General features: G+C 39.5%; 1 protein-coding gene across 1 annotated transcript in view; it reads left to right on the forward strand.

Annotated features, from left to right (window-relative positions):
* Window positions 1–7,032: 7,032 nt before the first annotated feature.
* sonb (SON DNA and RNA binding protein b) overlaps window positions 7,033–25,393 on the forward strand; it is a 35,619-nt gene continuing 17,258 nt past the window's right edge. The window contains exons 1-9 of the mRNA XM_083937658.1: window positions 7,033–7,137; window positions 8,274–8,489; window positions 9,884–9,918; window positions 12,259–12,461; window positions 13,414–13,592; window positions 13,776–13,987; window positions 16,803–17,088; window positions 19,586–19,779; window positions 19,994–20,146. Coding sequence (XP_083793784.1) covers window positions 7,055–7,137; window positions 8,274–8,489; window positions 9,884–9,918; window positions 12,259–12,461; window positions 13,414–13,592; window positions 13,776–13,987; window positions 16,803–17,088; window positions 19,586–19,779; window positions 19,994–20,146 — 1,561 coding nt within the window. The 5' untranslated portion in view covers window positions 7,033–7,054. The remainder of the gene's footprint in view (window positions 7,138–8,273; window positions 8,490–9,883; window positions 9,919–12,258; window positions 12,462–13,413; window positions 13,593–13,775; window positions 13,988–16,802; window positions 17,089–19,585; window positions 19,780–19,993; window positions 20,147–25,393) is intronic.

The following is a 25,393-nucleotide window of genomic DNA, read 5'->3' on the forward strand; positions in this document are numbered from 1 at the left end:
TGTAATTTATCCTTCACGGATAACTACAAGGTCTTTGAGGACAGATGGAGGCATGGCCCGTCAATATGTTCAGGCGACAATAAAAAGAGATCCTCAGGGGTTGCGGTATTATTTAGAGGGCAAGATTTTATCATTCAAAGGGTACAACGTGTAATTGATGGGAGAATTATTTGTATTGATGTTTCATGGTTTGGCAACAGGCTTAGAGTAATCAATGTGTACTGTCCAGTTGAGCTCCAAGAGCGGTTAGCAGTACTCAGAGAATTACAGCCCCTTTTGTTGTGCAGCAAAGAGGTAGTTCTGGGCGGTGATTTCAACTGCTTGGTAAACAAAAAGGATAAACGAACCACCTCCACAGTAAGGCTTGATTCCAGTTCGGAAATTCTACAAAATATCATAAAAGATTTTTGATTGAGGGATGCTTACCACTCAAAAAATCCGTGTTTACCTGGGTACACCTGGTCCAATGGCAGAACCCATTCCAGAATAGACTTTCTGCTGATATCAAAGGGGCTGCAGGTTGTCGACGCAGGAACTACTCCAGTCTTCTTCTCTGACCACCATAAAATTGAATGCTCGGTCGGGCTTAAAGACATCATACAAACAGGTAGAGGCTCATGGAAGGTGAATACATCGCTACTGCAAGATGAAAAGGTGGTCAGTGAGTTTAGGATCAAACTCAACCATTGGCTCTCCCTGAAGCCCTTCTTCAACTTAGTGGGAGAATGGTGGGAAGAAATTAAGATTAGAGCAAAACGCTTCTTTATAGATTGGGGTAAAAGGACAGCAAAAAAAGAGACGTCTGAAGCTACAGAAACACAAGGCAAAACTACAGAGATTTTATATGATGTCTTATTCGGGCTTTGATGTGGCAGAGGATATAGTTAGATTAAAGAAAGGGATATCTCGCCTCTCCACAAAGGCCAGTCAGGGACTGCTGGTACGCAGCTGAGTCCACCACATTGAGAACAATAAAAAATGTTCTAGATATTTTTTTAGGAAACTAACTAAGCAAAAACATTTTATAGAGGGAGTAAAGGATAAAGACGGACAAGAAAAAACAGAATAACATGATATACTCAGCTGTGTCCACGCCTTCTACTCTGACCTCTACAAAAGAGAAGATTTAGACAAGGCCGCTTTAGAAAACCTTCTATCTAAAGTAAATAAATATGTGGATGAATCTAAAAGTAAACTTGATTATAGATTCAAGATTCAAGATTCAAGAAGCTTTATTTATCCAGAGGGAAATTATTTTGCAACAGTTTCAATACAAAGGCGGAAAAGGATCAGAGTAACAATAAGCATAAACATAAATCAATCAAAATAAAGCTAACGTCAGATAAATCAAGCAATGAACCAAGTGTGACAGAGTGCAACAGACATCGTGGTTAAGCGTAGGTATATACAATATACAACAATACGCAGCGTGCAGTTTAGCAGCAGATTGAAATAAAATAAGTACAAACTAGATAAGTGAGAAGGAGCGATAAGTTATAAGTGTTAAAAATATTAAAAATGTTAAAAATGTAGCAGCATGTCCTACAGAACTAAGTGACAGTATGGCACAGTGGAGTGTAGCAGCATTTCGTACTTAAGTAAGTTACAGTAACCACAGTGAAATGTAGCAGCATGTCCTAAAGCACAGTAAGTGTATCAGCAGATAGTTACAGTAAACCATTAATAAATAAATAAAGTGATGTAGTGGTGATGTAAAGTGACAGTGTCGTATAGCAGCATAACTTACTGAAGTAAGTGACAGTACAACTGAATAAAGTGGTGCAGTGATGGTATAAAGTGACAAAGTGACATTTTCAGGATACAGTGTCTCCACTGTTCCTTACCTGACTGGGGGGAGATGAATTATAAAGTTTGATGGCCGCCTGAAGAAAAGACTTCCTCCGGCGTTCAGTATTACACCGGGGGAGAATTAGTCTATGGCTGAATGTGCTTCTGCTGGAGGTCAGCAGCTGGTGGGTATTTAAGAGTAAACTAGAAAACTTTCCTCTTTGATAAAGCTTACAGCTAGGGCTTACAAGCGCTAAGCTATGTTGTTATTTTTAAGATGATTTTGTCATGCTAAATGATGCTGCTATAGGCCTAGTCTGCCGGGGGATAATCCTGTTGCTGATACTCTGAGCTTTTATCCTGTCTGTCTTTATCATTCATGTCTCATCAATGCGTGTCACTAATTCAACTCCATGTTTGCTGTAGTGTTTTAAAAGGATCTATTTCTTTAGGTGTATTAACTCCCCATGTGCATTGTTTTCCCTATTGGTAGTTCGGCATGCGCAGTGATATTCATGTTCTACATTAAAAGTAAACTGAGTGAACTTCATCTCCGTTTGAGAATAATACATTTTTTATTATGTAGTCTTAAAGACACGACTGGCAGGCCTGGCGAAATTAATTAACATGAAATTCACAAGACAAAAAACCCAAGACAGGACATTATGACAACGACAAATTGGCGACGAGGATTCCACGAACCTAACGTGCAAATGGAGCCGACTGTATGGAATGACAAGTCAACCGGAGGAAAGGAGAGAAAGCAAGAGTAACAGCACTAACGACAGGGGAAATGTAGAGGCCAAATGTGGACGCGTGAGTAACGTGCATAGTACACAGTAAGCTACGCAACTAAACAAGCTAGAAAGGTTCATCTGTAGACTGACAATGGCTTTCGTTGCAAAAGTACACAATTTTGATAGCGCAAATGAAGACCGGGATGCTTACATAGAGATAGTGGAACTGTACTGTGATGCTAATGACGTGGAGGATGAGAAGAAAGTCTCCGTGCTCCTCAGTCTAATGGGAGCTAAAACGTACAATCTCCTATGCAACCTAGTTAGCCCTGATAAACCGCCTAGCAAGAAATTCGACAAAATTGATCAGATTTTGAGAAACCACTTGAACCCTAATCCTCTAGTAATAGCTGAACGATTCAGATTCCATAAAAGAAATCAGCCAAAGGATGAAAGCATTTCTGATTTCATGGCTGAATTATGAAAAATTTCTCAATATTGTGACTTCAAGGAGGGACTTTCTGATGCATTAAGGGACAGGCTAGTATGTGGCATGCATTGCTCAAGCACACAGAAGAGGCTACTGTCAGAAAAGGACTTGACATTAGATAAAGCACTGACTATATCTATCCTAATGGAAACTGCAGCTAAGGATGCTTCAGAACTACTAAAGAAAAGTATTGAAACTGAAATGCATAAGATGTCATTCGACAATGTGAAAAAGCAAAAATGCTACAGATGTGGAAAAACCTCCCATGATGCAAATGACTGTTGGTTCAAAGAAAAGACCTGCAGAAAATGTAATAGACAAGGCCACATAGAAAACAGATAAAAAGCACAGCCAAAAAGACAAATTTGACAAAAACAAAAGTTTCAAGCGTAAAGCAAAGCATGTACACAAAGTGACAGAATGTGAAAACTCAGCACTGAAACTGATGGAGATGACCTGTAATGTCTAGAATTGCATAGCATAACTGAATCAGATAGAAAAAATAATATGGATAGCAACGGAAGTGTCTGGAGTAAAGCTGAAAATGGAGCTGGACACAGGCTCTGCTTTGTCTGTAATATCTGAAGCGGACTATAAAAGACTTTATAAAAGACGTTTTCCAAGCTACCATTAGAAAAGACCTCAGTGATGTTACAGACATACACTGGCGAAAAGGTGTCTCCTAAAGGCAAACTTTAAGTGGCTGTCACTTATGGTGACAAAACACATCAGTTGGAGCTCTATGTACTGAAAAGTGGAGGACCAGTTCTTTTTGGGCATGAGTGGTTAAGAGAAATCCAGCTTGATTGGCATACAATAAAAGCTCTCAACATATCCCCAGGCCTGAAGAGTTCCACATGTAGCTCTAATCAAAGGATTTCACAGCTCCTAAAAGATCATGCAAATGTGTTCGAAAAAAGGCATTGGCAAACTGAAACACATAAAAGCAAAAATTGAATTGGACGACAATGCAACACCAAGGTTTCACAAGGCGCGTCCAGTGCCGTACGCACTGCATCCGAAAATAGATGCTGAACTTCAGAATCTGGAGACTTCCGGCATTCTTTCTAAAGTTGATTGGAGTGATTGGGCTACGCCAATCGTTCCAGTTATCAAGAAAGGGAAAAGTGGAGGTGTTCGCATATGCGGCGGTTTCAAAGTGAGCATTAACCCCGTGCTGCGTACTGTGCAGTATCCCCTGCCGCGTATTGAAGACATTTTCTCCTCATTAGCTGGAGGGGAGAAGTTTTCAAAAATTGATTTGTCACAAGCCTATCTCCAAATGGAGGTGGAGGAATCAAGTAGGAAGTTGTTAACTATCAACACGCATAAAGGACTGTACCAGTATAATCGGCTTGTGTTTGCAGCACCAGCCATTTGGCAAAGAGCAATGAACCAAGTGCTTCAAGAAATACCGAGAACACAGTGTTATCTTGACGATATAATTGTGACAGGAAAGAATGACAAAGAACATCTTGAAAGGAGTTTTGATGTTGGACAGCAAGTTTTGGCACAGGATTATCGTGAAAACAAGTGGACACCTGGGCAGATAGTCATGAAGAATGGACCACTGATGTACGAGGTGGACATTGGAGAACATACATGGAGACGTCATGTTGATCAGCTATTGAACGCTCAGCCAAACAACACCACTGAGCAGCCTGCATCAAACAACCCCGGTACAGTGTGTTCGCCAAACCCATCTCCCACACCTGATCATGACACCCCCAGTACTGCGACACCTACAAAAGGAAATGTGCCTCTTGAAGAAAGCACTCCACAGATTCCAAGACGTTACCCTGACAGAATAAGGGAGCCACCTAAGAGACTGGAATTATAATGAACTGTCTTAGTTATGGAGTGAACTGTTAAAACAAACCAAAAAAAACCAAAAAAAAACATATTGTTGAAATTGTTGATGCACTGATATTGATCTGCAAAGCAGACTGTTTTGATATTGGTTGTATTGAAATGTGTCACAAAACTGAGTATGTTACTATATAATTAGATATGGAGTACAAATGTAGTGTGAGTGTAGTGTTTTAAAAGGATCTATTTCTTCAGGTGTAATCACTCCCCATGTGCATTGTTTTCCCTATTGGTGGTTCGGCATGCACAGTGATATTCATTTTCTACATTAAAAGTAAACTGAGTGAACTTCATCTCCGTTTGAGAATAATACATTCATTATTATGTAGTCTTAAAGACACGACATTTGCCACCATAATGATTATCATTGCCATGTTCTGTCACTCTAGCTGTCCCTTTTTCTTGCTGTTCTGCTGTATAAACCATAATATATAAGTCATATTCACATTACTATAGATATTACAATAGTCACTGTTACTTTTGTGGTTGCTTGCATCTCTGGAAGTGTCTCTGTCTGTCCGACTGTCTTTGTCTCTCTCTGTCCATCGGTCCGTCTTTTCTCTCTTTCTCTCTTCTTTTCTTCCTCCCCAACCGGTGCAGACAGATAGAGCTGGGTCTGTCTGACGTTCCTGCTGTTAAATGGAAGGTTTTCAACGCCACTGTGTACTCATGGGGGAATTGTTGGGTCTATGTAAATCATAAATAAGTCATAGAGTGTGGTCTTTACCTACTCTGTAAAGTGTCCTGAGATAACTTTTGTCATGATTTGGCACTATAAATAAAATTTAATTGAATTTAATTAAAGTTTATGAATAATTAGGGGTGCGGCCTTTTGAGTGATACACTTATTTATTTCTGTTTTTATTTATACATTTAGTTGTTTCTGTATTTATTTATTTATCCATGTACATATGCATTTATTCATTAATTTTACTTATTTATTTACTTATTTCTGTATTGTATTTATTTATTTATTCCTATTTTCATTCCTGTATTTATTTATACATTTATTTATTCATTTCTGTATTGTATTGTATTTATTTATTCCTGTATTAATTTGTACATTTATTTCTGTATTGTATGTATTCCTGTATGTACTTATTTATTTATGTATTCATCTATTGTATTTACTTATTCATGTATTTCTTTATTTATTCCCGTATTTATTTAAACATGTATTTGTTTATTTATTTATTTCTCTATTCATACGTGTATTTATTTATTAATGCATTTATTCCTGTATTTATTTAAACATGTATTTATTTTTTCCTGTATCCATTATTGTATTTATTTATAGATTTATTTTTTTATTTATTTATTCCTGTATTCATTACTGTATTTATCTATGCATTTATTTATTTGTTTATCTATTCATTTATTTCTCCATTTATTCCTGTATTGATTTATACATTTATATGTTTATTCCTGTATTTATTTCTCCATTTATTTATTTCTGTATTAATTTCTGTATTTATTTATACATGTTTCAATTTGTTAATTTATTTATTCAAGTATTCATTACTGTATTTGTTTATAGATTTATCAGATTATTTATGCATGTAATGCTGTTTATTTATACATGTATTTAGTAAGTATTTAGTTTATTTCTCTATTGTATTTATTTATTCCTGTATTTATTTATAGATTTATTTGTTTATGTATTTATTCCTGTATTCATTACTGTATTTATTTATAGATTTATTTGTTTATGTATTTATTCCCGTATGTATTCCTGTATTTATTAATACATGTATTTGTTTAATTCTATATTATATATATTGTATTTATTTCTTTGTTCATTACTGTATTTATTTATACATTTGTTCGTTTATTTATTTATTGCTGAATTCATTCCTGTGTTTATTTATACATTTGTTTATTTATGTATTGTATTCATTCATTCCTGTATACATTCCTATATTTATTAATGCATGTATTTGATTATTTCTGTAATGTTTTGAATTTATTTATCCCCCTATTCATTCCTTTATTTCTTTATACATTTATGTTTATTTCTGTATTGTATTTATTGATTCATTCCTTTATTTATTTAAATATTACATTATATATTCATTTGTTGAGTAATTCATCCTCCACAGACTGGCAGCCGGAACGTAGCGGAGACGGGAACAGTTCCTACCCGGACTGGCAATGAGACGCACAGCTAACCATGGCGGCGAACATAGAGCAAATCTTCCAAGATTTCATATTGAATAAAATCAGAGAGATTGAAGATCAGAATGAAGACACGGAGTATGTGAATGTTGTGTCGTGTTGTGTCCTGTGAGCGACAGTTGAGCAGCTAGACCGCCATGACACTTTTACCGCTAACGTTACAGCCGCTGTATTTATCAGACGAGCTCAGCTTCATGTTTAAATGTTTGAAACGGGGGGAAACAACTAGTGACGCTGTTATTATGTCTTTTGTGACTGTTACAGCTTAATTAATGTGTAAATGCCTCTTGCATGGTCATTTCTCCTACAATAACCACATGCTAAACCTTAAAGGGCATATAGAAGCAGACACTGTCTCTGTGCATCATTCATTACCCATTCCTCTTTTAGAAGTGTATATATATATATGTATATATATGTATATATATATATATATATATATATATATATATATATATATATATATATATATACTTATTCATTGAAGTCATAACTCAACTTAGTAAAATAAAGAATTAGTCAAATATATGATTCACTAGACACGGACGTATTCTTAGACAGTGGCCCCCTGGGCACAGACCTGTAAGAGCCCCCCAATCTGTATACAGGAACAAGACACCCACATTGAGTACACTTTATTCATTTTGTAGTACTTTTGCTTCTCTCTGTGCTCATTTTACTCCAATTACATGTCTCTGTAGTTGTTTTGCATCTTTTTTTAGTTAGTTTGCATTTTTTTTGTGGTGGTTTTCCCTTCTTTCTGCCATTTTGCATTCCTTTGGTGGCAATTTTGCATCTATTTTTTAGTGATTTTACATCGTTTTGTGGCAGTTTTGAATCTATTTTTAGTCATAGTGTATTTAAGTTGTGGTGGTTTTGCATCTATTTTAGTCAGTTTACTGTCTTTGTCATAATTTCTTTGTTATCTTGTTGGTTGTTTTTTTTGTCTATTTTCAGTCCTTTGTCTTTGTTAACATCTTGTGGGGTTTTTCAGCAACATTTTATGAGTCAGGGCCTGTTCAGCATTCATGGCACCATAGCGTTGGTTCTTGTACTCTGTTATTGGACATTTAACAAACATTGAGCTGTGTTGTGGAGTCAGACTAACAACTGCAAATCTTGTTTTTTTCTGCCTGTGTGTGTGTGTGTGTGTGTGTGTGTGTGTGTGTGTGTGTGTGTGTGTGCGTGCGTGCGTGTGTGCATGTGTCCAACAGTGCTGCTGAAGGAGCGGGCGAACACATTGAAATCCTTGTAGCAGAAAAGGCCACTGCAGAGAACGACAAACGGGAGGACTTAAGGGGCAGTGGTTCACAAAAAAAACACAAAAAGCACAAAAAACATAAAAGTAAGAAGAAAAGGAGGAACCGAGAGAAGGAGAGCAGTTCGGAGTCCGGGGCGGAGGTGGAGGGAGGAACCAAACATCAATCAAGGTGAAGTGAACCCTTTCAGTGACACTCATTTTAAAACGGCAATGTATTTCCTCAAAGCAAAAGTGGTAAAATTCATACATGACAAGTTAGCAGCAGTATGTGTCGGATCATGGGAATTGTATTCTTTATTGCTGATGAAAATCGCATTGTCATTTTGTGTTTTCTCTTTGTGGTGCTAACTGGTGTAGCATTAGTTGATGTAAATCCCAAAGCTTCATCCACTCCCTCTGGTCACAGTATTGAAACACATTTCTATCACCAGATGAGAGATGACTTTGTTGGGCTCATTATCTGTGACCAGAGTAGCATGAAAGCGTGGTGGCGTAAACATGCTTACTAGCTAGCCATTCATCTCCGGTCCTGCTGTCAGCTCTCATCCAAGTCAAGTCACAACAGGAGAGACGGAGGGACAGGGGTGTGCTAGCTAGCTAACATTAGTATCAGATGAGTCGACCCGTACAGCTGCTGTCTGTAGCTGGTGAATTCTGTTAAAACAATCACACACTATTGTCTTTCTGAGTGTGTTGAACGTTGTTGTAATGTAATAATGTTGTGTCGTATCATATCCATGCTGCTGTATAAGTAGAGTTATTATCTCAGACACATGACCTCCACCACTAACACCAAGGTCAACAACACAACCTGAATATGAACTGGAACTGTGACAGTTAGCTAGCGTAATGTTAGCAGCACAGAACTGTACCTAGCTAACGTTATTTTATTGCTAACAAGCTCAACATGTTTTGTAATAATGGATTGAATAATAGTGTGTTTCTCAGTACTCAAGGCGCTTTACAGAGTCCAGGTTCCATTCATTGACACAAACATACATGGTGGTGGTAAAATACAATAGTAGTCACAGCTGCCCTGTGGCAGACTGATCAAAGCATAGCTCCTAATCAGCGCCTACAGCCCCTCAACCACCGCCTCAAAAATAGAGCAGTCATACTCATTTACACGAGGCAAGGTGGGTGAATTGTCTTGCCCAAGGACACAACGGCCATGACACAAGAAGGCCAGGGCGGGGATCAAACTGCCGACCCTTCGGACATTGGCCGATCCACTGCTGCTCCAGAGAAGAGAGAGCGTGCTGATAACGTAACATTACTGCTTTTCAACCCCAAGTAACATCTAGTGGTTTTTTAAAAGCATTAGTGGACACTGGTCGGGCATTGGACCTCTATGGGTTCAACTATGGGGCCTGAAGGAGAGGGTAAAGCTCTGACATCACAGGCATTACCCTATGTTTGCAAAGTGCAAAGTAATGTGAATGGTTGGGTTTGTTTAGAAAGATTTTTGTCACTATTTAAAAGATTCTGTCACTATTTAAAAGATTCCTGCCACTTTATTTGTTATCGTCGCTTTTTAATGGAGGGTTTCTTTTGGCTTCGCAGAAGGAGAAAGCCAACAGACTTGAATAAGGAGCAAGGTAAGTCTGTCTCCCACTACTATAATTGCATCATTTTGTACAACGTTTATTCATGAGCTAAGGTGGAACACCATTCAGTTTGTTTATGTAAGTCATGTTTCCATTGGGGTAAAATGTGGCTGCTGGGAAAGTTTCAGGTCACGCCCTCTCAATTGTCCTCTTACGCGGCATGTCTCCATTACAAAAAACTAGTCCAGAGGGATTTCCCAGACTCTGGAGGTGACGTATCACTCTGAATAGGTTTCGATCATTGCGTAATCATTGATACACTGGAACGGCATTTCTTTCTCCAAGTGAGAAAAACCGAGTAGTTGCAGTTTGAATAATAAGGTTGACTTTCAGACGGTTTCATGCGCACTTCAAGATCTGGCCATTATTGAAACGTATGTTATTCAAGAAAAATGATGGAAACAAATAGTTTGTGATCAATCTTACATTTAAGGTGGATCGTTTGATTTACAACGTAAACTCATGCACCAAGTAACAATAAAAAAAAACACTCCACCTTAAGTTTCCAGTAGCTTTTAAAAAGTATTTGGCAGTGACAGACAGGCTGGCACCGGTGCAGAGGACGTTATATAGCGTTTCTCTTTTCAGGAATAGGTCAGCATGGTGAGTATGCAGTAATTCGCCTCTTTGCCTTTATTTGGACAGGCCAGTTGAAGGTTGAAAGGAAAATGGAGAGAGAGAGAGGATTCGACTGTAATGGAAACGCCACTATAAGTGAAAGTACATTGATATTGTCCTGACCTCAGAAGCCGCCCTACTCCACAAAGTTGACTGAGTCGTTCTGGCATGAAACTTTTGTTTCGCCCAGTTTAATCCAGGTCTGTGTCATGGAAATGTTGGCGTGAACGGCGTTTGGCCATTAGCCCCCGTGGAAAGGAGCATTGGAGATCTGCCGAATGACTTCCGCCACTGAGAAAACACCTACAGTATATTGCCATGATACAGAGCTAGATTAAAATGGGTGAAATATCTCTTTAAAACGGGCGAACCAAAAAGAAATGCGGGGGACTGATATTTTAGTTAATCAGCGGCATGACAGGGATTTATGCTGAGTTTGGCATCGTCACGTTGAATTTAAAAAACTTTTTGGTACAGTTTCTGGGTCCAACGATGTACTGTATGCCGGGGTGTAAACAAACTTTTTGGCTCACCTGCCAACACAACAAATAACCGATTTAGTGCTAACGTTTGCTACTGTCATAATTTATCATTTTATAGCTACTACAATGTTTTGCTATATCATGCATAATTTACTGCACGAACGCGACCATCGGGATAAACATTTACCCGCCCCTGGCATGGAGCCCTCCAAAATTAAGTTGCCAGGGTAATATTTCAGTTGCATTTGGTGAGTTGCAACCGCTAGTTTACAGCCCTGACTGTATGTTTTCAGGCATAAGGATAATAAAACAAAAACTCAAATGTGCATATTATTAAAACCAATTTGTCCTTGCTACATCACCATACTTCTTAAAGTTGCCGTAAATGACATTCAGAACATTAATGTGGCAGCAAACAAAGGTGTAGTTGAGTGATGGTGTCCTGAGCCGATAATTAATTCACTTTTCTGGCCGAGTCCCTCCCTTTGAAAATGTTGGGTGTTAAAACCAAAGACACAAACACGTCATTCTGCGCAGACGTCAATACTTCGGCTTCAACAACGTGCAACAGGCTGTTTTAGACTGTCTATAACGCAGTATAGCTCCACCCTTTTCACTTTTACGCATCTGACCCAGCCTGGTCAGATGCTTACATGAACTGATGAAGCCTCTTGGATGAGAGGTGAAACGTCTTCCTAGACAAATAACCAAGTCCAGTTGCTTTGGACTGAAATTGCTTTGAGGGTATATTTATTGGCATTTTCTCACAGTAAAAAGGGTCACTACACTCACTACACTGTCTGTTGAAGCTGTTGGATGCTGCGCAGTCATAGCAGTGATGGCGTCAACACGTCTAGCAGGTGTTTACAAGCATTTGTCCCCTTCGTGTACCACTTACACTGCTAATTACTCTGCTCTAATTACACTGGACACTACTCAACCAGGACTGCGTTATCATTGGTAAGCCCAGCCCGGGTGGGGCGTAGTGCCCGCTATTAGCTAGCTGCTGTTAGCTCTGGTAGCTAGCTGCCTCCATTTAGGCTCAACCGCCACTACGTTTGCTTCTGACCATTCCTGGCTAAGACTCTGAATGTCAAACTCTGGTGAGAGCCATGTGGAGGCAACTCATGTACAGCACCTTCAAGACTCCAAAATCATATCACTGTCATATACAATTTATGTTGTGCAAAACAAGCTGTACTGGCACAGAGCTGCTGAACTGTCTGTCCAGGTGATGATAACGAGAGCAAGTCCAGATGCCACAAGCGGCATTCAATGGGAAAGAGGAGGAAGAAGAAGAAAAGAAGAAGGAAAGGTGTAGAGAACTCATCAGACTCGGACTCGGAGTTCATGTCAAAGCAGAGGGATCACAAATGTGGTCAAAGCGTATCGCCACGGCGACAAGCAGAGCTGCCTGATATCATCCCCAAACAGGTAAATACACCAAAAAAAAACCACACAAAACACATGCTCTCTTGATAATGTTTACATATAAGTCAATTTTACCCTCAGAATACCAATATGGCAACCGATACAGTAAAAAGATATTAATTCTAAATTATTTCTTTTGAAGGTGTGTAACTTCCAGAAAACACTTGCTGGCATGGTGACCTGTAAAGCATCCCCTGCTTTGTTGACTAAAGCAGCTTTAAGTGGAGTCTCCCCCTGCTGGACATTAGAGAGAAAGCTGCAGTTTAAGGGGCCACGTATCACCTTAATATTAACACATTTTTGGCGGCTGTCAGACCCTGAAGTAGGAGTCTTCTCTGAGACTTCTAGTAAATTTTGGAACTGAAATAAGAATGTGTAATTTGGTCCGATGAGACTCTGCAAAGCTACTCACAAGGCTAATTTCTTTTAACAAATAATTTGGTTAAAGATTATTCAACAACATTAAACAATATATTACTTTGTGAACCACTTCTATAAATGAACACAACAAGAATCTAATAAATCGTATAAAGATTTATTACCATATAAAAGTATCACCAAAGTACCATATTCTGGTATTAGTTGATTGCTGACCACGCGCTGCTGGGCAAACTATATAAAGATACCATTTCTAAATCTCTCCAAGCATTGTTTTCTGCATTTTATGTTCTGTATGTGGTGGTGTATATCAGCACCTATTGTGCTTATATGAAGCACAGATGTGCTGTGCGCCATTATCAGGCTCTTATTGTAAGTTGCTGGGGTGTTGTAAACTACAGACTATTTGTAAATCTTTTGTCCTGGGTTCATTTTAAAAAATGATGAAATACACTGTAACAGTACCCTTTTTTGGGGGGAGAATTGCCATCCAGAAAGTACAATAAATGACACAGTTACAACAACAAAATGTAATACAGAGGATAAAACTAGTTTTTTCCTTCTGTATTCCTAACAGGACAGCAACAACAAAGGAAGAGGAAACGAGGAAAGACATGACAGGAGGAGCTGTCGGTCCCGTTCGCGGTCACATTCCCATTCGCATTCCTGTTCGTCAAGAAGGAGCTCTCGGTCACGACGCCACCACAGAAAATCGAGTACTCACTCCAGGTCCAGTTCTCCGCACCACAGGACCAGGTATGAAGGAAAACCATCAGTTGATTCTTTAGAGAAATGCGTAACTTTTAGAGTTTACACCTGTAAATACAGTCAGGCTGTTTAAAAGGTACATCAACAGAGAGGTCTTCATCATAATCCTGCCTTTTCACACTGTGATGTTACTTTTTCCTGCTGTGATCTGACTGACGTGACTGCTGGTAGCTCCTCAGAGAAGAGGGGAACTTTGGATGAATCCATACAGTCAACCCACGGTCCATCGAAGGCCCTCCAGCCACATCAGCTGGCCTGCAGCCCTACCCAAAGTCACATCAAAACAGAGGAGCTGACAAAGTCAAGCACAGAGCTGCAGAGCCCCGACCCGAGTCAAAAGCCACCAGAGAACAAAGAAGAGAAAGCAGCAACCCAAAAACTAGGTAGGACCTGTCTGAACACAGATTTACACTCCAGTCTTATGATAGAAGGACTTGTGGTGTGTTAAAACTAAAGTCTATAGATGTTCTTATAGAAGTTTGTTAAAGTGTAATTCCGGTGCAAAATCATCCCATGGTCTTTTTCTGCACTTGCATACATCAAATAAACAACTATTAACAGAGAAATCCGGTAGAGTCGCTAACAGCCGGACATGGCTAACACGTATTAGCTCGGGGCAGTACGGTGAAGGCATTAAAACAGCTTTTTCACTAATACTGCTCAAAATGACACCAGACCTCTGCAATATCATGATAAGAGTCCCTACACATAAATCAAAGCACCAATGGGCTCCTTACTTTTGGATTGACTTTGGTAATTCACTTGAATGGACTTTACTATGAGGGGGGCTGGTACAGGGGCCAGTAGGTAAGTCACTCAAAACACTCTTTTAATAAACGCTGGGTTCTCTAACTACATTGTTGGTGCTTAGCTTTCTGTGTAGGGACTCTTATCATGCTACTGTAGAGGTTTGGTGTTATTTTGAGCAGTATTAGTGGTTAAAAAAAGCTGTTTATAATGCCTTCACCGTACTGCCCCGAGCTATTCAGTGTTAGCCACGTCCGGCTGTTAGCGACTCTCCCGAATTTCTCTGTTATTAATAATAAAAAAACTTCCTTGATGGCTTATTTGATGTATGTAAGTGTCGTAAAAAAGACCATGGGATGATTTTACGCCAAAATTAGAATTAAGTCATCAATTGATGCGTCAGGCCGCACAACGCCACTTAGCTGTGATATATTCTCAACATATCACAGCCTAAAGTGAGCTATTGCTTTTATAAGGGTTACCAACTATGCTTATATGAAAGTAATAGACATATTCCAATTCAAACCATTTCTATTAACAATAATCATCCATAAAGCATGGTTCTTACAAAGAAATAGGCCCTCCTGACTGGCAGTTGCTATGGAAGGTATTAACTTGATTTAGCCTGTTGCCACCTTGTTAGCTTAATGTAGCGTAGCCTACTGTTTTTTTTAAAGTAAGTTTGCAGAGATCATAAAGTATCTCAAACTGAATAAAACCGCACACATAAACACTAAACTGCTTTACTAGCTCAATCTTAGTGTCACTAAAGTATCACCTGAAAAAAAATGTTTTGTCCATGGACTGATTTAAAGCAACAGAAATGGTTTCTACTACCTGTTTCAGAAGCGTACCTACGTTCCCCAGGTCCTATGTTCCCCGCTTTGTATGTGACCGGGGAACATAGGACCCTTTTTTTTTTTTTTAAAAAGGTAGCAATTGTGCAGGAAGGAGGGAATTTTAATAACTAAACCATCTCCTGTTGACTTCTATGGCCAGTGGCATCCTTAATCTCTTTTTAAACCTAAATTTACATTTGTAACCATCATTTTAACCTTTAATAACAGTCCCAGGTCCTTTTAAGGAGGTTTTTAAAGTATTTTTATGACACAGAAAGTCTCCTTGTGCCAGTGCCCATCATTGGCACCGTGTTTCACGCTAAACCTAACCATAACCTCTAGCCCTAACAAAATGCTGAAAAAAATCTGCGAAGGCAGAGGTTTATGCCATAGAACCCTTTTGGGAAAGATAGGGATGACCCTGTTTGAGTCCTCAACTAACTTTAGCTAACGTTAGCTTGTAGAGATCTTGAAGTCTCTCAACCTGAATTAAAATCACACATATAAACACTAAGCTGCTTTGCTAGCTCAATCTTGTTGTATATAAGATATCTGCTGAAAAAATATATTTTTACATGGACAGATTAAGCTACTTCGTCTGTGAACATGTAGGGTTAGCTTAACGATAAACATTTCCAATAACAGAGAGCGTTGTAAGAAATAAGACTGACCTATCACTTTATATGTTGTAAAAAACAAGACTAACCAATCACTTTATAAATATGTTGTAAAAAACAAGACTAACCAATCACTTTATAAATGTTGTAAAAATAAGACTAACCAATCACTTTATAAATATGTTGTAAAAATTAAGACCAACAATCGCTGTAGCTCCTCCCGGTAGTAAAGCATGAGACCAGAGCTCGTTTAGAAACAGGGTTCATTCACAGTCACCGACCGACCCGTAAGAACTAAAGAAAGTGAAAGTAAACGAATAGTCAGGTAAATACATGTGCTAATTCAGAGCTTGCTTAATGTTTTTATACATATACACCAATAAAACACACCTCGTAGGCTGCACACTACCAAAGGGGCTGACTCTTGTCTTTTCTTCTGTCTTTGTCTTCTTTGTTTACATTTAATGTCGTAACTCTTCCCTGGCCATGCTCTGCCAGGTGGTGTGTCGCTAGAGTGATAACGTGTAGAAACAAATACAAATAATGTGCCCGCCTCAACTGAAAGGCAGGTAGGAACCAAAAATGAATTAATAAATGAGAATTAAATGAACTGACATGTAGGCAGTTACAATCACTTTATGAATATGTTTTAAAAAAAAGACTAACCAATCACTTTATAAATTAAAGCAACTCTTTTCTTGATCTTGGTGCAAAATTATAGGATTTTTTACTTTCTCCTGCTACTGTATATTCCTATTTCCTAATTCCTAAAAATAAGACTTAAGTTGCTTTAGAGTAACGCCGTTAAGATGAAGGTTGAAAGTTTTTGTTTCAGGACTGGATGGGTTAAGTTTAAGTTAGTATTAAGCATTATGATAGCAATATAGTTGTTATATAGTTAAATGATTGTCAAGCTTTGTATCTTACAAACAGACAAACCTTTTCAAAGTCCTGTTCACTTCTCAAATCATGTGTTTTATGGTCTCATACCAAAGCTGCAGGTTCTGACGCACTTCAGTCCACGCTGAACCAATCCATATCTCCTGAACCTGACCGGACCACTGAGCCTGACCTCCCTCCGCTCAAGGCGGCAAAATACCCCAGGTCCTGTGACGCTAATGTTAAATCACCAGCAAAGAAGAAGAGGAAATCCACATCCCCACAGAGGAAAAAAGAAGCAAAGTCATCAAAGAGACAGAAACGATCCAATTCACCATGTCGGAGTCAAAGGAGGGGATCCAGATCCAGGAGTCCTTCAAAGAAGAAGAGATCGCGGTCGAGGTAAAGCCACTGCACTTTTTCTATATTAGAATCTCCTGAAAAGTCAATCACTGAGTTGAGGATTGAGTTCTTTCTCAAACTCTGCCTTCATTTCATATCACCAAAACATGCACCCCGAAATAAATAACAAATTTTAATTTTGGTTCGTGATTTATTACTGAAGAATTGCTGTTAAAGTCCGACCTGGAAGCAGACATTGCTGCATGTGCATGGGTATTTTTACTCGCGTGCGCAACAGACACTGTTAGAACAAATTACGTTGTTTGACTGTTGTATTAACTTAAAGAAAAGAATTGTGTTGAATTAATAAAGCTTTTTTTTCTTTTAATGCACATTTTCATTTTAAGCTGATCAATAACCAATAGCAAAAATAGTATCTTAATTGCTCAAAATATAAGTTAGGTAAATAATTTCTCAAAATATTTGTTGTTAATAATAATTGTCTAAAGCTGAAGCCTGTAAAGTTTTGTGACTATCCAGCAGGTGGAGACTCCACCTAAAGCTGTATTCTCTCTAAAGTCCAGCAGGGGGAGACTCCACTTAAATCTGCATTTTCTCTAATAACCAGAATGGGGCAACTCCACTTAAAGCTGCATTATCTCACTGTCCAGCAGGGGGAGACTCCACTTAAAGCTGCATTCTCTCTAATGTCCATTAGGGGGAGGCTCCACTTCAAGCTGCATTCTCTCTAATGTCCAGCAGGGGGAGACTCCACTTAAAGCTGCATTCTCTCTCATGTCCAGCAGGGGGAGACTTCACTCGAAGCTGCATTTTCTCTAATAACCAGAATGGGGCAACTCCACTTAAAGCTGCATTATCTCTACTGTCCAGCAGGGGGAGACTCCACTTAAAGCTGCATTCTCCCTAATGCCCAGCAGTGGGAGACTCCACTTAAAGCTGCATTCTCTCTAATGTCCATTAGGGGGAGACTCCACATAAAGCTGCATTCTCCCTAATGCCCAGCAGGGGGAGACTCCACTTAAAGCTGCATTCTCTCTAATGTCCATTAGGGGGAGACTCCACATAAAGCTACATTCTCTCTAATGTCCAGCAGGGGGAGACTTCACCCAAAGCTGCATTTTCTCTAATAACCAGATTGGGGCAACTCCACTTAAAGATGCATTCTCTCTATTGTCCAGCAGGGGGAGACTCCACTTAAAGCTGCATTCTCTCTCATGTCCAGCAGGTGGAGACTTCACTCAAAGCTGCATTTTCTCTAATAATCAGAATGTGGCAACTCCACTTAAAGCTGCATTATCTCTACTGTCCAGCAGGGGGAGACTCCACTTAAAGCTGTATTCTCTCTCATGTCCAGCAGGTGGAGACTCCACTTAAAGATGCATTCTCTCTATTGTCCAGCAGGGGGAGACTCCACTTAAAGCTGCATTCTCTCTCATGTCCAGCAGGGGGAGACTCCACTTGCTTAAAAAAAAAAGTGTGATTGTATAATGTATTACCTCAGTAAACATTTTTCTAATTTATGGTCTCAATCGCAAGTTTCAAGTCTTCAAAACGGTTGACCACAAACCAATGGGTGACTTCAAGGTAGCTTCCTCCATCTTTATTTTACAGTCTGTGGTTGCACAGTTGTCACATTATTGCTGAAACAAAATCTGTCCACAGACAGATGCACAGACCATCAAACACCTGGCTGTCTTGTGATAGTTACCGCCACATATAGTGTTACCAGGACACGCAGGTGAAAACAATACGAGCGTCGCTTTTGTGGCTGGTCATAGTTCTTGACATTTGAGTTGAGGACATCTCTACCAACATACAGGCCCAAAATCAAACATTTTTCCTTTATCAATTCAAAGATATTCCAAAGTAAAAGCATATATTTGTGTGGACCTCAAAATAGTTAATCTTCATATGGATCTGAAACAATTATCTGTTGACAGGAAGTATCATGTGTTGTTTCAGTTAACACGTATGGACAATTCCCATTATGTGTTAGCATTAAGCTCATGCTTTTAAATTTATTTTTTGTTGTAAAAAGTAAAAATTACAATGATACAAATTAACAGTAACATCTAACAGACTGTACGCTATTTATATACCTTGTGATTGTAGCAGTTATGCTAGCTAGAGGAGTTATTTTTGTTGTAAGCATGATATTATCACCATTAAGCTAATTTATGTTAGCTCATCAATAGTAATTCCCATTATGTTTTTAGCATTGAGCTAACGTCTGTATCCACTTTGGCTACATAAAGGTTCAGTAAAAACGTAGTTCTGGTTCTTTTCTGTTCAACCCTCCAACTCCATTATTCAGTCTTAATGAATTACAGTCTGTTCACATGTTAATTGTGTTTTGAAACAAATCTCTGAATTTACTTTACTCTACTTAACTAACTTTATAAACAATAAAAGTAAGGTCAGTGCCAGACTGTCAGAGGAACAGTTATTTTAACTTTAGAGGGGACTTCATAAAAAGGTATGTAATATGTTTTAGCAGTTTTCTTCATTGCAAATAAACTAGAGGTTGTCTGTGCAGGTCCGGGGGTCGGTGGTCGCGGAGATCACGCTCACGGTCGGGGTCACGGGGTCGAAGGAGGGCTACGTACAGCCAGAGGGACCGCTGGAAACGGGAGCCGAGTCACTCCCCTATACTCATCCTCCGCAAAAATAGATCCCCCGCTCGGAAAATCTGCAGTTCGAGCGACAGCCCTCATCGCATCAGTGAACTGGGTCAGATAATGTGAAGTTGCTGATTTTGAATACAATGCACCAACTGTCCTACTGTTAGTTATGTGCAGGTATATATTATATAACAATAATTAAGATGGTTTATGAATAGTTATTTAAACCGGTTTGGAGTATCACAGAGTAAAGTTCCTGCATCAACACAACCGATTGCATTCATTGATTCTTTTGTTTTCGTTTGTTCTTTGTGTTTCCTCAGATAAAGACCAGTTGTTGGAAATTGCCAAGGCCAATGCTGCTGCCATGTGTGCCAAAGCAGGAATGCCCATCCCTGCCAGCCTGAGGTCCACCATGCTTCCTCTGGCTCTGCCAAGTATTGCCATGAATGCTGCCATGGCCAGTATGACAGCAGGTATAATCTTAACGCTTATCTCCTTTCTGCATGAGCTTTCATTCTTAAACTGATGATCTGTAAAATCTCTCCTGTCATGTTTATTGTTTATTTTTTATTTATTAAGATCCCAATTAGCTTCTGTCTTAGAAAGTTGCTACTCTTTCTGGAGTCTCTACAATTTCATAACTTAAATTTGCTGTTTTACAAACATACCTGACATTAACACAAATTACAACGAAAGTACAACATACCTCAATAACATTCATACATCTCATCTCATCTTCAACGGCTTATCCGGGGTCGGGTCGCGGGGGCAGCAGCTTTAGCAGGGGACCCCAAACTTCCCTTTCCCAGGCCACATTAACCAGCTCTAACTGGGGGATCCTGAGGCGTTCCCAGGCCAGTGTGGAGATATAATCTCTCTTCCCCGAGGCCTCCTCCTAGCTGGACGTGCCTTGAACACCTCCCTAGGGAGGCGCCCAGGGGGCATCCTTACTAGATGCCCGAACCAAACCTGCTAAAGCTGCTGCCCCCGCGACCCGACCCCAGATAAGCGGTTGAAGATGAGATGAGATGAGATGAGATATTATAGAGCATGTTTTATACATGTTTTGAGTTCATGTTGACTGTGGTGCAATGTTGTTTGTCTTGTTGTATGAATGTTGGAGGGGCTGTCTTGGTTGACACATCTCTTCAACATTGCGTGGAATTAAGTGCTGCTCTATAATATCACTTTTCAAAAGCTGATAGGAAAGAATATAAGAAATCAATACATTTTCTACTAAATAAAAAATGGCAATAGGTGTATAGCTCAGTCACTTTTCAGGATCCTTAAGGCAGAAATGTTCTACAGTGCTCAAAACAGGGCTCTTGTGTGAACAAGTACAGTCCTAACTTTTTTCATCACTTTCAGAAATCAAAAAACCTGGTAGGGATTTCCACGCCACCATCGCTCGGTAGACCCTCGGTAATTCACTGTCCTCTGTATTAAACTTCCATTGAGGCAACATAACACGGCCTTCCAAAGACTGTCGAGTAGGATACTGATGTGTGTCAGAAAAAAAGACAGTTTACAATACAGTATTTCAGGGACTTTGGTTTTAACCATATTTCTAATAAAACTAACTAAAGAATAGCTTGACCTACTTCTCACACTTAACAAGGCCAAACTGTTATTCATAAAACTTACTCTTGTCCTGTATGGAATGCAAAGTACACACCGCTTTGCTTTGCACTTTGCTACTTGCAGTCTGTTTAGATTAATTTCTGTTGTGTTGGACCAAATAACTAAACAATAAATTAAATGTGATAATACTTATACCTTTACTAATCTTTTAATTGACCAACTTGGCCAGAACATCTTACAGCGCTTTACAGCAGCCATACTTCTTCCCATTTTCACCAACATTTGGTCTATATGTCGGTTCCAAGACATATCATCAATTGTGAGTCCCAGTAGCTTAACTTCTAATACTTGTTCAATATCTTTACTTCCTATCTTGTTAGGAACATCTTTTAACATATATGTTGACCCAAGAAGCATACTTTTGGTCTTTCATGTGGCTGTGATGCAGATTCAATGATGATTTCAATCATTTGAACCTTCATGATAGTTATAATGTTCATCTTTAGGGCCCGAGCACAGAAGAAGTCCTCGGAGAGGGACCTTTTGTATTTGCTATTTTTGCTCGTTTTCCGAAATTAATCGCCTTTCAAAGGCTTTCTCATATACAAAAACTCACCAGATTTCACAGATCAATCAGGGGTGGTGAAACTGTTATTGTTTTCGGAAATGGGCGTGGCAAATTGACTTGATAGCGCCCCCTAGAAAACATCCCGACTCCCAGATTGTCATGAATTTATGAAAACAGGTAGGCATATAAAAACTCATCCGGATGTACAAAAAAGCCCTTTTGAGCAATATTCTGAAGTCAACAGTCAACACGATTTCAGCATCAAAGCCTTCTACTGGTCTCCTAGACTCTATTCCAACTAGGTTACTTAAAGTGTTACCTTTAGCTAGCACTCCTGTATTAGATATGATTAACATGTCTCTATCGGCAGGTTATGTACCACAGTCTTTTAAAGTAGCTGTAATTAAACCTCTTCTTAAAAAGACCAGTCTTGATCCTGAGGTACTAGCCAACTATAGACCTATATCTAACCTTCCTTTTCTCTCTAAAATCCTCGAGAAATTAGTCGCCAATCAGCTGTGTGACTTTTTACATAATAATGAGTTATTTGAGGACTTCCAATCAGAGCGAATCATAGCACTGAGACAGCACTGGTAAACATTACTAACGACCTTCTAATAGCTTCAGGCAAAGGACTTGTTTATGTGCTTGTTCTACTAGATCTTAGTGCTGCCTTCGACACTATTGTTTCATTTCAAATGGGTGTGAAGATCCCTCCCCCACACCCCCCAAGCCTAAATCCAGGTCTCCATCCTTCTCCCTTCCTCAAGTAAGCCTTTCTCCCCCCTTATCCCCTTTGGAGTTCCGGGAGCTACCCCCACCCACTCCCCGCCCTACTCCTATTTTTACTCCCCTTGACCGACCTCAGCGATCCCCCCCTCAGCGTCATCTCAGTGGCACCTCCCTCCCACCTCCTCCCCCCCCTCCACGAAAGTGTGCTTCACAAACCCTCAGCCCTACTCCGCCCCTCTTACGTAAACCCCCTCCACTCCCTCAACGTCCACCTCCAGTAGTTCATTCCAGCGCTGACGCTGCCCACTCCTCCTCCCCCCCCTCATGGCCACCCCCGCCCCGCCCTGACAGCAGTCCTGAATATTATTGATACAAAACAGGGTTCAGCAGTAGACCACATTATCAGCTGGGCCCAAGGCTGCCTACGTCAAAGCTTGGCACCTTCTACATTCCTGTTGTGACTACCAAGAGAGAGAACATTGGGAAACGTAGACACCCTGCTAACCTAAACAATCTCATTCCTATCCTCTCCAAATCAAAGTCAACATCGAAGCCTGTCAATAACACCATCAGGATGGGTCTGCTCAATGTTAGGTCTCTGAATAACAAATCATTTTTAGTCAACGATTTTATTACTACTTCCAAACTTGATTTTATGTTTTTAACTGAAACATGGCTGGAGCAATATAACAGTGCAAGCATTCTGATCGAGACATCACCCCCCAACTATAACTTTATTGATGTATGTAGATCTGGGAAAAGGGGGGGAGGGGTTGCTGCTATATTTAAAAACATATTTCAGGGGAAACAGATGTCACTTGGTGATTTTACATCATTCGAATACCTGTGTGCTGTGTTGAAATGCTCCCCCAAAATTCTTCTGTTAATTATTTACAGGCCACCTAAATACTCAGCAAATTTTTTCGATGATTTTACCGAATTATTGTCTAGTATCTCCACTGACTTTGACTGCCTAGTTATAACTGGTGACTTTAATTTTCATATTGACGATTCGAATGGCAAGGGTGCAAAGGAACTTTTTACTATTTTAGATACATTTGACCTGTCTCAACATGTGAAAGAGGCTACTCATTGTAAAGGACACACCCTGGACCTGATTATCACAAAAGGTCTCAATGTTTCTGATGTTCTTGTGACTGATCTTTCATTGTCTGATCACTTCTGTGTTTTATTTAATATTTCTTTAATTCCGGAGACACAAACAGAATCAAAGAATGTCAAAAAGCGCTACATCAATGAACATGCTAATGTACTCTTTAAAAATGCCATCTCCTCGCTACCACCTCTAAACCCATGCCATGCTGATGATCTTGTAAACAACTTTAATTCCAAAATTGTGAATATCTTAGATGTCATTGCACCGGTTACAGTTAAAACGATTTCTGGTAAGCAAAAGGCACCCTGGAGAAAAGCTGCTGTTGTAACAGCCCAGAGAAGAGAGTGCAGGAAGGCTGAACGAATCTGGCGAAATACAAAACTTCATATTCACCATGACATCTATAAAGAGAGGCTCCATGCCTACAATTTAGTCTTAAAAAGTGCTAGAGAAACATTCTTCTCCAATATCATAAACAGCAACACTAATAAGGCCAAAACCCTATTTGCAACTGTCGACAGACTGACCAACCCCCCAACACAAATACCAGCCGAACTCCATTCCACACAGAAATGCAATGAGTTTGCATTCTTTTATACTGATAAAATTGAAGGCATCAGACGTGCCATCAATATCTCAAACAAAAAAGTTGGATCACCACCCCGTTTAGGCCAAAATAACACAGCAATGATGGCAAGCTTTAATGCCATAGACTCTAAAACTCTAGTGGAAACAGTGACCGATCTAAAGCCAACCACCTGCTGTCTCGATGCTTTACCTACCAACTTCTTTAAGAATGTTTTTGACTGCCTATCAACAGACGTATTGCAAATAGTTAATAACTCTATTCAATCGGGCAATTTCCCAAAGGCCTTCAAAACTGCAGTCATTAAACCTCTTCTAAAAAAGCGGAGCCTAGATGCCTCTATTATCAACAACTACAGACCAATTTCAAATCTACCATTCATAAGTAAAATAATTGAGAAAGTTGTACTCCAACAACTAACTCACTTCTTGGCTTCTACTGGCTGCCACAACAACCTCCAGTCAGGATTTAGACCTTTTCATAGCACAGAGACGGCCCTTATTAAAGTTATAAATGACATCCGTCTTAACACAGACTCTGGCAAAACTTCAGTACTAATGCTATTGGACCTCAGTGCTGCATTTGACACTGTCGACCACTCAATACTTTTGGACAGGTTGGAAAACTGGGTGGGGCTCTCAGGCACAGTCCTAAACTGGTTCAAGTCATATCTACAAGATAGGAACTATTTTGTTTCCATTGGCAACTTTGTATCAGAACAAACCAACGTAACGTGTGGAGTCCCCCAAGGTTCAATCTTGGGGCCGACTTTATTTAACATCTATATGCTCCCACTAGGACAAATCATGCAAAATAATAACATTGACCACCATTGCTATGCCGATGACACCCAAATCTATGTAGCGCTATCACCAAATGACTATCGCCCCATAGATCTACTGTGCCAGTGCATTGAGCAGGTCAAACACTGGATGTGCCAAAATTTCCTTCAACTAAATGAGGATAAAACTGAGATAATTGTTTTTGGTGCTAAGAAAGAAAGGTCTAAAGTCATCCAACACCTTGAATCACTGTCCCTGAAAACCTCAAATAAAGCCAGAAATCTTGGGGTTATTATGGATTCTGATTTACATTTCGACAGTCACATCAAATCAGTAACAAAATCGGCCTACTAT

The sequence above is a fragment of the Echiichthys vipera genome (assembly GCF_963691815.1).
Source record: "Echiichthys vipera genome assembly, chromosome: 23".
NCBI lineage: Eukaryota > Metazoa > Chordata > Actinopteri > Perciformes > Trachinidae > Echiichthys > Echiichthys vipera.